Source organism: Phlebotomus papatasi, chromosome 3 (assembly GCF_024763615.1).
Source record: "Phlebotomus papatasi isolate M1 chromosome 3, Ppap_2.1, whole genome shotgun sequence".
Taxonomy (NCBI): Eukaryota; Metazoa; Arthropoda; class Insecta; order Diptera; family Psychodidae; genus Phlebotomus; species Phlebotomus papatasi.
The window spans coordinates 70,376,800-70,389,922 of NC_077224.1; the positions used below are offsets into that span (position 1 = coordinate 70,376,800).

Here is a 13,123-nt window from a genome sequence, read left to right on the forward strand (position 1 = left end):
TTCTTTTACTACTCAGTTTGACCTTTTTTAAGATTATATGCATTTTAACCTTCATATGCAGATTTTAACCTCAAATCACTAAAAGTAATATCTAAAGAACGTATACGAAAATTATACCTTGTGCCCTGCGTTCATGTTTCAAAGTTCTTCTTTTTATTTCAAGGAACACAAAATACTGATTAAATTTTAAGAGTAACGATTTTAGATATAGGTACTAATTATTCTGGAAATTTAATTTTAAATCGATATTGGAAATTTTATTTTGTGAGATGATCATCGTTTTTAAGGTTATGTTACACTCAAAATCTAAATGCTTGATCTCCCAAGATAGAACTCTGTTTAAATTATCTTTCTGGAAAGCTTCTGTTGCATTCCAACTTAGATTAAACTTAAACTATAGATTAAAACTAATTCACAAATCGCCATAAAACCATCTTAAAATTGCAAATTGATAGTGAGCTGTGAAGGCTGTGAATTTTAAAATGCTTCGACATTTAACCTTGAAGCGCACATAATCGTTATTTAACCTCAAAATAATCTTATAAAACCTGCACATTTAAAATTTCGATAATTAGTGTATAAAGACGAAACGCTCAGCTAGATAGTCTTTAAGTTCATTTTGCTAAATAAACCATAACACATTTTTGAAGGAAAACACAGGAGCTGGGGAAAAAATTTTTAAAAAAATGTTCTGGAGAAATATAAACTTATAAGGGGTCACTGAAAACCAGAAATCAATATTTCATTTTCATATTATTGAACTGCTAAAAAAATAATCATTGGTATTTTATCGATTCATTACCGATTAGGACCGATGAACCAATCCAGAGTAGTTTACTTCAACCATGAAAAATTCAATGTTAAACATATTTCTGGTCATAGAGGCCCCAATCAAAATCCCAAAATCGAAAATCCCAAATGGGTCAAAATATTCTTGACAAAAGCAAAAATAAGAAGTAAAACCGTCTTGACAGTTTTGATTTGATTTAAAGGGACTTACGATTTTGATCCTTTCGGAATTTTGTCTGTTTGGGCTTTTGACTTTCGGGATTTTTGTTTTCGAGATATGGATTCCATCATTACAGAGCTACCTTATACGGATTCCAAACCCATGGCTAAGCTATATGGGTTAACTGCTCTATTTTTTTAAGTGCAGATTTTCAAAGGATTATCAAAGGCAAATGATCTATTAGATTCTGAAAATCTAATAAAATTGGTTGCTATTCAAGATTTTGAGACCTTCAGGAACTGGGCTAAATAGACTGGTCTGAAGACTGCTTTATGCTCTTTTGACGACTCAGAAACCTAAATCTGTTACTGTTTGCCTTATAGGCGTTTTAGGCCTATAAAGGACCAGTTCAATGATAGAATTTTTCTGCAAATTTCTAATTAAAATATTCTTTAAAAAAACAATTATTTCTCAGGTTAATTTATCCATAGAAACTATAAATCTTAATTAACTCACAAGTTCCAGCACTTCGCGAAGTTTACTTCAGTAAAATAACTTCTTCAGTCTTAAAGATCTTGCATTGCATGATTTATATTTAATACCGCTTATTGAGGAAAATTAGAGCCATCATTACTCGGAAAACCTGCTTCAATGCAATGTTGCATGTAATATGAATGTTTACAAGAGATTTTATGATCACTTCCTCCGCAACTGAAGATCAAGACACCGCCCCCGCAAGTTCATTTGAAAATAAAATGTCTATTTTGTAAATACTTACGGTATTCTGGAAGGGAATATTCAATTTCCACCACTGCTGGTCCATTGCCGTGATAGAGGATACTCATAACGTGTTCATTGGTGAGTCCTATCGTGGAGATCCCATCGATCTGATGGATTCGATCTCCAGGTGCTAAGAAATCCGCTGCGGGTCCTAGAGCATTGAGTGTACCAATCACGGGCGGATATGTAAGATCAGCTCTGTCCAGGAAGAGTATACCCATTGCTTGGGCATTCTCCCGAGGCAGAGATATCGTGGCGTATGTTGTTCCACGATCTGCCGCCAATCCAGAATCTTCACTCTGTGCTGGACTCATAGCACGATCGCCTGAAGATTAGACAAGAAAATCACAGTTTTTTGGCATAAAAAGAGGAAATGCACGTTTATTTGCTGAGTTTAATTTTAAAGTTTTGTGTAGCATATTCCCTATAGATCTCCGCCTGAATCTCGAGAGCATTTGGTGATGTTTGTGGCAATTTGTCATGGGATTTTCTTGCAAATGAATGAGAGGAAAATTTAACTGATGCTTTTAATGTTTCCGCTCTCTTCAGTTTCTTCCTCTTCCACCTTTTTGGGACGCCTCATATAGGGATCTTCTTATGTTGGCGCCCAACAAGTCTACATTGGCAATTTGTTAGTCTAATTTTCAATTCTTTACAGTCATAAAATTGACTGTAAAACTCTATTTTACAACACTAATTAAATTATTGCCAGTACAATCAATCAAAATTATCATTAGAGCATTACAATTAAAATTGCGTCATTGAATAAAAAGATTTGTGGTATTCGATCGCTTCGATCATGCAATTCTGTATGCAAAATCAGTTTTAAATGATCATTATAGTCATCACCATTGATCTACTGACCATTGAATAAGAAGATAGACTACAACACTTTACCACATGACCATTGAATAATTGTACTCTGATTTATATATTATTTCTTTTCAAATATTACCAACGTTGAGGACAAAACAATTTCTGTCTTCATGTTCCAATTCACTGATTTTAATTGCAATTTTGCCTTCAAGCCATAATATATGGATGGCGAGGCCAAGAATTAAATGGAGCGTCACAATTTTCATAGAGAATCTTCATATGAGAGACATCGTTTAGAGATGCGTGAGCACTTTGAGAAATAATGTTTCCTGGTGGAATGTACCAACAACTTAAGAAACGGAGTCAAGATCCTCCTAATGATCATACCAGACTTCTCCATTACAAGGAAGAAATCTTCAAGACTGTGCCCCATATGATTCTCCCTCTCGATGTTAGAGACATTAACACACGTTAACAACGGATAGAAAAATTTAAAATAAAATAGAAGAATATAATACACAAATTCTGCAATATTATACAAGAGCACAACTCTAGCCACTAATTTATTTTTTACCAGGAATAACTTTAACTCTCTGTAATATTTAATTTTATTCCTTTCTTTTTTCATTGGAGTAAGAAAAGAAACGAAACTGTAAAACCGCTCTACCAAAAGCAAAATTGTGCCTATATACAGATAAGCCCAATGGTTGATATCTTACATTTTACCCGAGCTTAATATTCAGAGATCATACAAAGATTACTCTAACTAAATATAATGGTTTTCCTGATTACAAATGAATTCTACCTAACTTCATACTTTTATTGAAGAATCTTAATTAATTCTAATGGAGTTTTTATACTCGAGGTTTAGCCCAGTTCCCGAATATCTCAAAATCTTAAATAAAAAGCAATTTTAGTGGTTATTTTTAATTTTCTATTGGACTCAGCCTTTAACCCATTCAGTCAATGTACTACGAATATTTGAGATATAGAATGTTCATATTTTGGAATTAGTTTTTTACAGATTAATAGATGATTTTTTTTTTGAAAAGAAAAAAATATATTTATTATGGAGGCATGGGGGCCCACTCCCAAACACGCGTCTTAACGGCCACCAAATTTAAATTCTTTACATTAATTCAATAAAAAACCAAATTGATTTAGATAGAGTAACTATCAAAGAAAACACATTAGGAACCAGAATTTAAATCAGGAGAAAGGATGAAGGCCAATTTTAACAAATTCGACGAGATGTCGTATTGTATTTTCCGTTTGCATGATTTTCTGCGAAGCGAGAAAAGAACAACAAAATGTATTTCCATCTCTGTCGGGCTATTTTATCCAGGTAATTGAAAGACTAAAGTTACTAAAAATACATTCAGGACAGAAATTTAGATAACAATTGTCCTGGAATAAATCATCATTCAATTTGTGTATGATGTGTAATACTATGGTAAGGAAAGGATTATTAAAAATTGAATTAAATTAAATTAAATATTAAATTACATAACCAATAATTGAAATTATTAAATAAATAATTAACAGTATTAAAATATTTTTGTTTTATAAATACGCACAATCATCTGTCTGGGTAATTAGCTGAGATTCTTTACATTTTAAAAAAGTAATCGAAACCAAAAAGTGTTTATAAATGTGATTAATGTCCCCTACACACTAGAGAAATTTATATCCATATTGAGACAAATTGTCCACAGTTGTATAGGAAAAACGGTCAAATATGGATATAATTTTTTGTAGTGTGTAGAGGCCATACCCATTTTCGGACAATTTAGATTAATTTATTTAATAATTTCTGGCTAAGTCTTTGAACAAGTAGGGGAGACCGGGGTACACTTAGCCAGGGGTAGAAGTAGACAGTGGATTTTTCTCATTTCCCTTAAAATGTACATTGAGCAAAGTATTTTTTAATGAAAGCAGGAACACATCCACATATTCCCGGAAATATTTATAAGTCTGATCCTGTTATCCTACAATTTAGAAGCATTTTTATAAAATGGGTACAAAATTGTAATTTTGATGTGACCAATTGATGTGTAATTTTGGCCCAGCATTTGGTTTTCTAAGTTGTTAGTCAAAATCTCATGGTTTTACCTTGTTTCTGGTTTAATAAAGTTAATTAAGAGATATTTTTCACTTGAATAATAATTATCTCCTTTTTTTAAATAAGATGATAAACACTGAAACAGCCCTCGGGGCAGATGTAGCCACTCTTCCGTGGCGGGATAAAACTATAAATAATTTTTCACTAGTACATGGATAATTGTTAGATGAAAAAGTACTATTGATATTCTAAGCAATATTGCCATTCGGATGAACAATTTGTGAAATGGATTTTTTCAGAATGTTTTCATCAATTTTGCCGCAATTACAAAAATGTCATAAAAAGTCGGCTAAAGCCTTTTTCTTTAGGATTTAAGTAACATATTTAGCATCAGTGGGCTTCAGTGCATCAAGCGAAATAGTATTTGGTATCTCCAGTTTAAAATTTCGTCTGGAAAACTGGTGGCAATTAGTACCCCAAAAGTGGATATATCTACCCAGGCCGAGGCACGTGTAGCCAATGTGTAATACTTTTTTCATTATCCTCTCTAGAAAAAGTCAAGGATTTTAGAACTTTGAACTACACTGTTTCATATAACCAATATCCTATTGCTACTTATGAAACATAAAAATATTAGACAAACCTTATCATTTTTTCACAAATCATGCGCGAAAAAAAAGCTTCATTTGCTGGCTAAAAGTACCCTGGTCTCCCCTACTGCTCTATCCAAAGTTTAAAAACAATTCAATGTTCTGTCAAAGAAACTTTAAAGTTTTCTTTAAAAGAAAATGTTGTCCTAAAATTTAAGCTTGTAAATTTTATTAGCTTATTTTACTAATTTTCTAATAAAAAATCACAGTTCTTCTCTGATCTAAAATTTTAAAATGTCCTTTCTTTAAAAGAGGAAAATGATGTTTACAATCTGATATGGTGTCTACACACTAGATTCAATTTTCGTCAAAAATTGCATATTTTTTAAATAATTCTGGCGTTTCTGCTTAAAAGGATAAGGGAAATTTTCTTTAGAAAGGCATTTGTTTTTTAAAGATATTGCTCCTAGTGTGTAGAGGCCTTTACATTACTTGTCAAGAATACTAAACCCGTGAAATTTGGCGGTAAAGAACTGATATATGTGGAGATAAGAGCGAAAATGGCACATATCCAATGCTTTAGCCATAGGATATGTGCCATTTTTGCTCTGAGCTCCACATATATTGTTATAATGACGAACAATAGTAGTACGGGACCAGGCTTCCTAACAGTCCTGTATATAAGCTTATAACATTAATAAAGTAGTAGTCTACCCCGAAACCTCATCTTAAACATTACAAGGATCAGCCCGTATCACACACTGTGAGAGGATTATTTATTAGAATTTATTTACAGAATTTTTCTTTATCCTTTGCCCTTTATCCCTTGCCGTCAAATTTTACAAACTTATTATACTTAAGATAAGGATAAGCCTGAATCTATTTAGGGTTTACTTTGCTAAAAATTTGCAGATATTCAAAATCGGTTAGATATCAGTTAGAGATATCAGTTCCACCAAAGATATTTACCCCTTGATCATATTCATTCCCTTCACCATTCCTTACGCTTATTGACATAAATTACCCCATTTGAGATGCATCGAAGACAAATGGCTCGTGTTCCCTCCTTCACTGATCGTTCTAATATGTGGATTGATATGCTTTTATGTTTAGAATCTCTCAAAAATGAAGAGGTAAATCATGGCATGAGGTGAAAACGAGTTCCCTCCGGAGAACCATGTGCTTAAAATTAGACGAAAGAAAGAGTTTTACGAGCAAATTTTCCTCATAATGAAAGCAACATTGTTGAAAGGTTTATGTGGCGCACGCATATTCTGGTGTGGACCCTCCAAATTCAATCTCTCTTGGTCGAAAATTTATTTATTTTTTTTTATATCACAATCTACTACACTCATTCTTGGCTCCTTACTTAATTTAATTAATGAATTTGCTCATTCTGTCCGTGGACTCGAGAATATCAAGTTCCCGAAACAAATTATTTGTTTAGCAAGTGAATATTTTTGTTGTGCATTTTGGCGAACATAATTCTATGGGCGAGATTATTACTACAAAGTGAGCAGAGAAGAAAGATTAATGAGGATCACCACTTGCCGACGATAAATATCTTTTTTCTTGGAGGGGGAGGTCATTGGAAATATTCGAGACTGGCACAAGCCACTATTAGTCGCCAGAGGCCGGAAACAAAAGGGAAAAATTTGTATGTCTTATGGGATATGATCAACCATCTGACGAGGAACATTGAAAAATTCCAAAGTAATGTTTTCTTCATGGAAATGTTAAAGGAAACAAACAAGCATCGACTGAGATGATGCCATTGTCTCAGTGGATTGACGAGAAAGGAAAAGAGAAATAGGAAAAAGCCCTTAGATAATCATAATCCATCTTCTACGCACTGTGATTGTTTGGTAGCCACACTCAAGGATTTTTTTTAAGTATCGTGCCCAGGATCTGGCCTAAATAGACTCAGACTGATCTTTTTGTTAGCCCGTAAGATTTAACAGTTCCAGCACAGGTAACGGAAATAAATGGAAAGAAAATGTAATTACTGATCCTTATAAACTTTTAACGTCTAATAGTTTGAGCTGATCCTTTACCAGCAAAATTGACGGACTTCTCGAAGATCAATCTGAGTCTATTTGGGCCTTTAGGCTTATATTTTTGATAACAACAAAGAGTATTAATGTACCATATACAATAAAAATATTACATTTAGTCACTTAGCGCATTTAGCATCAAAATAATACATTGTCCTAGAATCTGAAAAAAAAATAACTTTTTCTTAAATAACAAAATTTCAATAACGTTTAAGAGGTTTTATTTTGTGAAATTGAATAGTACTTTTAACGGTGGGAGACTTCATCTCCAAATAGGTTAATTTATTTATTGAAAGCAACATTTAGGGAAATATCCGTTTATTCATGCTATAACATCATTGTGGAGTATTACTTTAAGATGAATTCCTTATTAAAAGTTCAACAACTAAAAGAGTTTGTTGTCGTTGGAAGTATCTACAATGAAGGACAGATCGTCACTCCAAAATAAAACGTTGCCTTGTGAAATGGACTAATGAACGATTGGACCTTTTGTGTTGAACCCTCTAGCGCTTCCCTTGCTTGAAATTTGTCAGCAGAAAAACTAATTTGCAAAAAACTAGCTCAATACAAATGGTGCGCGGGATTTTATGTAGTAGTGAAATATTCCAGTAAAATATGTAATATTTCTTAAAAATCACATACAAATAATTACAAATAATTAGGAATAAGGGCAGAATAACATTGACAATAAAATGCTCACCGTATTTCGTTGATTCACGTATTTTCATTGGAATTCTTACTCAAATTTTCAATTACCGTATTACCTTATCTCATACTCGGTGGTACTAGGTGAAAATAGCATAAGAAAATTGAATAAATAAAAAGAAAATGTAGTAAACGGTGAGCAAAAAAACTGTAGGATTTTTTTTGCTAGTTTTTTTTTGCTCACCGTTTATCGCATTTTCGTTTTATTTCTTCAATTTTCTTATATTATTTTCACCTAGTGCCACCGAGTATGAGATAAGGTAATACGGTAATCGAGAATTTGCGCAAGAATTGCAATGAAAATGCGTAAATTAACGAAATATGGTAAGGCTTTGACGGTGACGGTGAGCATTTTACTGTCAATGTGATTCTGCCCTAAAGGAATTTAGTAGGAATAAGACTCATAAAAGTACCTGAATGATAGGACGAAAAATTGAATTAATAAGCAATTTAACGCATTTATTTGCTCAATTTGCATTGTTTTTTTTTAATATTGGGCAACTATATATGTATTTATGCTGTTTTATAATATTTAGTTTAGAGGTATTTCAGTAGAACAAAACCAATTTTTCACTGCTCGACCTCCTCAAAAAGAGCAATATACAAAATCCCTCGATTTTGAGTTTATATAAGGGAGAGTAGTCTCCCTTCGAACGTTCATGCCCTCGAATAATATGAATTTCTTTTATTTTCCTAAGAGACTTACACATAATTATCTTGTAATTATCAATAATTGATAATAAGCTAACTAATATTTAATAGAAATGTTGTAAGTCTCTTAGGAAAAACAAAAGAAAATTCGCATTATTCGAAGGTATGAACGTTCGAAGGGAGAATACTTTCCCCTAATGCATTTTGACCCTTTACACTCTTTGAAGTTACGACAATTGCTAAACCAAGAAACGACTTCTTAACCCTCTAATCCTAATGTCTAACACACGTTAAGGTTCGCATCTAAAAACACATTTACAGCATTTTAATTCACATTTTACTTCGTTTATTAACATTTACCTTCAGAAGAAATGTCGGTAAGACTATAAATAAGTGCACTAAAACAATTTTAAATGAATAAAAACTTTACTATCGCAATAAATGTGAATTTTGGGATGCCCACCTTGAGGCGGTCTTACCTCTGATAGAAAGTTAATGATATAGGGAAATGTGGGGCAGTATTCCAAATAAGATCTTATTTGTGGAAAATTTTGTTAATTTAATTTTGGTAAAATATGTGAATAGTAAAAATCCATATTTTAAATGTTTTTTAGACCTAACGAAGAAAGAAACAAACCCCCAATGGAGGCAGAAAGGTTAATCGAAGTTTTCATTCTATTATAATCTAAAAGAGTGACCGAATTTTTTAAAGATTCATTTGCTAAAAAAATATTAATCAAATTCAATCCAAGTTTTATGTGCTAGACACACTTACGATTTAAGCTGAGATAATAATGATTAGATTACATTTCTCTCAGTTTGTGACTAAACCGTTACTCAGATTAAGCCAAGAAACAGGTTAGTTAGCGAGAAACTGATGGGAATTCAGTCCAATCAATATTTTGATTATAATTATGTTAAGCCGTCTCTCAGTTTAAGTCGTAAGTGTGTCCAGCACATTAGTTTCCTTTGATTATTGAATTTCTGAAAATATATAGGGGAAAGTGCCCATGCTTTGCACGGTCCCAAGCTTTATAATGACTAATAATTTTCCTATGTTTCTGAATAAATGTGACTCCGCAATATATTTCGAAAACCGGACACTTTCCTCTAGTTTTCAAAATATGGACGCGATGAGTCATATTTATTGAAAAATATAGGAAAAATTTAGTTATTATGAAGCTTGGGACCGTGCAAAGCATGGGAAGTTTCCCTACCACAGTTCCTAAATTTTTAGTAATTATCATAACAATGTACATTTTGAAAGTAATGCATACGTGGAACTACCTCAACCTTCATTAATAATGTTAATAATATTTGAAAATCTCTAATTAGTTTTAGACCACTTTCGACTACCAGTTATATCCTTTCTTTAAGACTGATAAATTACAGATTTTTTTTTATTATTTAGATAATTAACATAAAAGATTTATAAACTAACAAAAACGACAAAAACAGTTTCTGTCCTAATACAAATATTCATTCACGTCTCAGATTACGATTTAAGGGAAGTCTTTGTTTTCATCACTAACATACGATAGTTGTGGAGTCTTGAAAAGCAAACCAAGAACCTTCATGAAGAACAACAGACAGCAGCAACATTAGCTACTTGAGATGATATTACAGAGAGTGAGAATGAATTTGGAGAAGGGAAGGAATCACATTAAAATTGTTTAACCATTTTGGTTAATTGCTCCAAGTGCATTTAGTCGATACAATAATGTTTCATGTGAAAATTGTTATTGCTCCCACAGACAATTAACTCCGTATTTGTTGATTCATTCAATTAACTCTTGTAAGGCACTTTTATTTGGCCTCTGAATTTTAACCGCATCTTCCAGGGAGTCATCTCATGAGATAATTTGATCACGATACTCTTCTTAAATACTTACTTGTAGCAGAAATACTGGAATCCACTTTATCATCGTGTTTCGTTGATGAGGATTTTCCTGGAACGCAGCTTGAACTTTTCTTAGACTTCCACAATTTCATTGCACACAATTTATTCGTTAGCACTCAATATTTTCACAGATTCAGCTATATATGAAGCACTTTTTTTGTGGAACTTGAGGAAGTACCAGGTTTAGGACAAAAAGATGATAAACTTCACTTGCGGCAAAGTTTTTGCCTTGGAGACCACATTGAGATAGGAGGAAAAGTATGTTGTTGGAATATACGAAAAGTCAATTGTATGGGCAAATGATGCGTGTCAACCTCTTACGAAAGAGATCTCTGCACTATTTTAAGATCACCGATCGCGATCTTCCAACTCTCGCCTCCCGAATGCAACTAAAATCACCATGTGACGAGAGTGTCACGGAGTCTCTCCACACTCTGTCTCACTCACAGATGCCCGCACTCATTCACTCGTCCATGTATGATTTATCCTCGGGATGAAGAAAACCGCACGCGGAATGGATAGGCCCTGGCAGGGAGAGAATGACTTAAGAACACAAGAAACGCGATCTAGTCAGAAGCAGCGATGAGTAAGAACTGAGGAGCGGACACTCATCAAGACGGCGTCTCGGCGGCACAGAAGTCGCTACACCCAGGGGGTGTGTCATTCAACAGTACAAATTCCATAGAAACACAATTTACAAAAGTAACAATAAATTTGAACAAATACAAAACTTATACTCCAAACTACTTAAATTCCTGACAATTTTTCAATGGAAGTTCACGACTATCACGTGTCACAAATGAGACGCTGTACATATATTTCACTATTACTATAGACCAATTTAGATTTGAGCAAAACCTAAATAATTACTTCTAATTAGGGTCGAAGGAACACCTATTGGCACTTTAAGAACTCATGTCAGGTCCTATTAGCGCCCTACTATTTGGTATAAGAAATTTAAACACTTATCCTCATAGAATAATGCAAATTAATGAAAAACTTCATATTAGGAGAGACCGGGGTAGAATTAGCCACCAAAAGAAATTTTTCATTGCGTAGGGGAGACTGGGTCAAAAAGTCACAAATCGAAAAATTCAAAATTTAATATCTTCCAAGGTAAAAAAGATAGCGGCTCAAATTGTTTTCTATAGATAGTCTCCATAGACCTTCTTCAATGTCGTAAGTTTCTTAGAATTCGAACAAGGAATTTAGAAAATAAAAAATATCGGAATTTTTAGCCCTATTTTTGAAATATTTTTCTTGCAGAAGACAACAATTATTACCTACTTATTTTCCAAAATTGATGCACTGGTGAATATTTTCTAAATAATTTGGATTTTTTTTGAATACGAATTCGCTATCTATTTTAGAATTTCACAAAGGTTCTTTTCTCAAAAAATCCATTTATTAAAAATGGCCACTTGGGGTAAAAAGTAACAAAAGGTATAGAGCAAAAAGTAATAAAAAGCGAAGCAATTTCTGATGTCTCACGGCGAAAAGAAACGTCATTACCATGTCTCGCCGCTTGTTGTTTGTATTGGTCAAACGATTTGCAGTCTTTCGTGTGTTTTTTTCTAAAATAGCTTGAAAAGCGCTTTTCTCAAACAAAAAGTCTCGCGTTTTTTAAACGACATTTGGAAATTACTAACTGGGAAAACAGATAATTTTGAAATTATTTTCTGAAATAGAGATCTTAGAAAATATTTCGAACACAAAGCTTTTCAAAGGATATTTTGTTCATCAAATTCGAGTAAATTTAATTATACGAAATAATTCATTTAAACCTAAATAAAGCTCAGTTCAGCATCGTGGCAAGATCATGGAAGTTGATTTAGCCATAGGTCAACTCTAAGTTCGAAGCCTCTTCACTTAAACTAGGGGAAACTGGGGCATCACCAAACACGGGGTAGCACCAAACTCTGCGATTTTTTAATCGGATATTCAACTTCAGAGGAAATTATAGGGATGCTTGTCCACTGAAAAATGGTCGTAATAGTTCAATTAGTTTAGAAATAAAAATTAATGTTTGGTGCTACCCCGTGTTTAGTGGTTCCCCAATTTCTCCTAAATGTTCTCGATAATCTTTCTACAAGAAAAAAAAACTGTAGAAACCCTATCGCAGAGATATATATGTACTCAAAGGATATATATAATATTGCTATTCTTTTTAATTGTAAAATTTCATTTCGACTGAAGTATATGCTTAATCCTTTCAGGACGATTGGGCCATCCATGACCCATAGAAGCAATAATTTTTCCTGACTATCTAAAGTTATTTTTTCTAATATTTGTAATCATAAAAGTGGTGCAATTGGTAAGAGCGTTCGGCTCTTGGGCAATGTGACCCCCGGCCCGGCTCGACTGTCACAGTTGTGAGTTCGAGTCCCGCCCGGTGCAAATAATTGAAGCGTCTGAATGGACATTTTTCACCAAACATTGTAAACTGAATAATAAACTTGTAAACTTAACAATGTACAAAATGACAATAAAAGCCCGGTACATCGAAATAAATAAAATAAAAAATAATAAATGTAATCATAAAGTAGAAAGTTATAGAAAGCTACAATATTTTCTGCAAATCTCCAGCTATTTGCTATGTAAGTATGACGAATTTTC

The 13,123-nt window shown here is 33.1% G+C and overlaps 1 protein-coding gene across 1 annotated transcript in view; it reads right to left on the minus strand.

Moving 5' to 3' along the window:
* Positions 1–11,089, minus strand: part of LOC129808169 (glutamate receptor-interacting protein 1) — a 36,613-nt gene extending 25,524 nt beyond the window's left edge. Inside the window, exons 1-2 of the mRNA XM_055857933.1 lie at positions 10,500–11,089; positions 1,728–2,054 (exon numbers count right to left, since the gene is read on the minus strand). Of these exons, the coding sequence (XP_055713908.1) occupies positions 1,728–2,054; positions 10,500–10,599 (427 nt within the window). The 5' untranslated portion in view covers positions 10,600–11,089. The remainder of the gene's footprint in view (positions 1–1,727; positions 2,055–10,499) is intronic.
* Between the last annotated feature and the right edge of the window lie 2,034 nt (positions 11,090–13,123).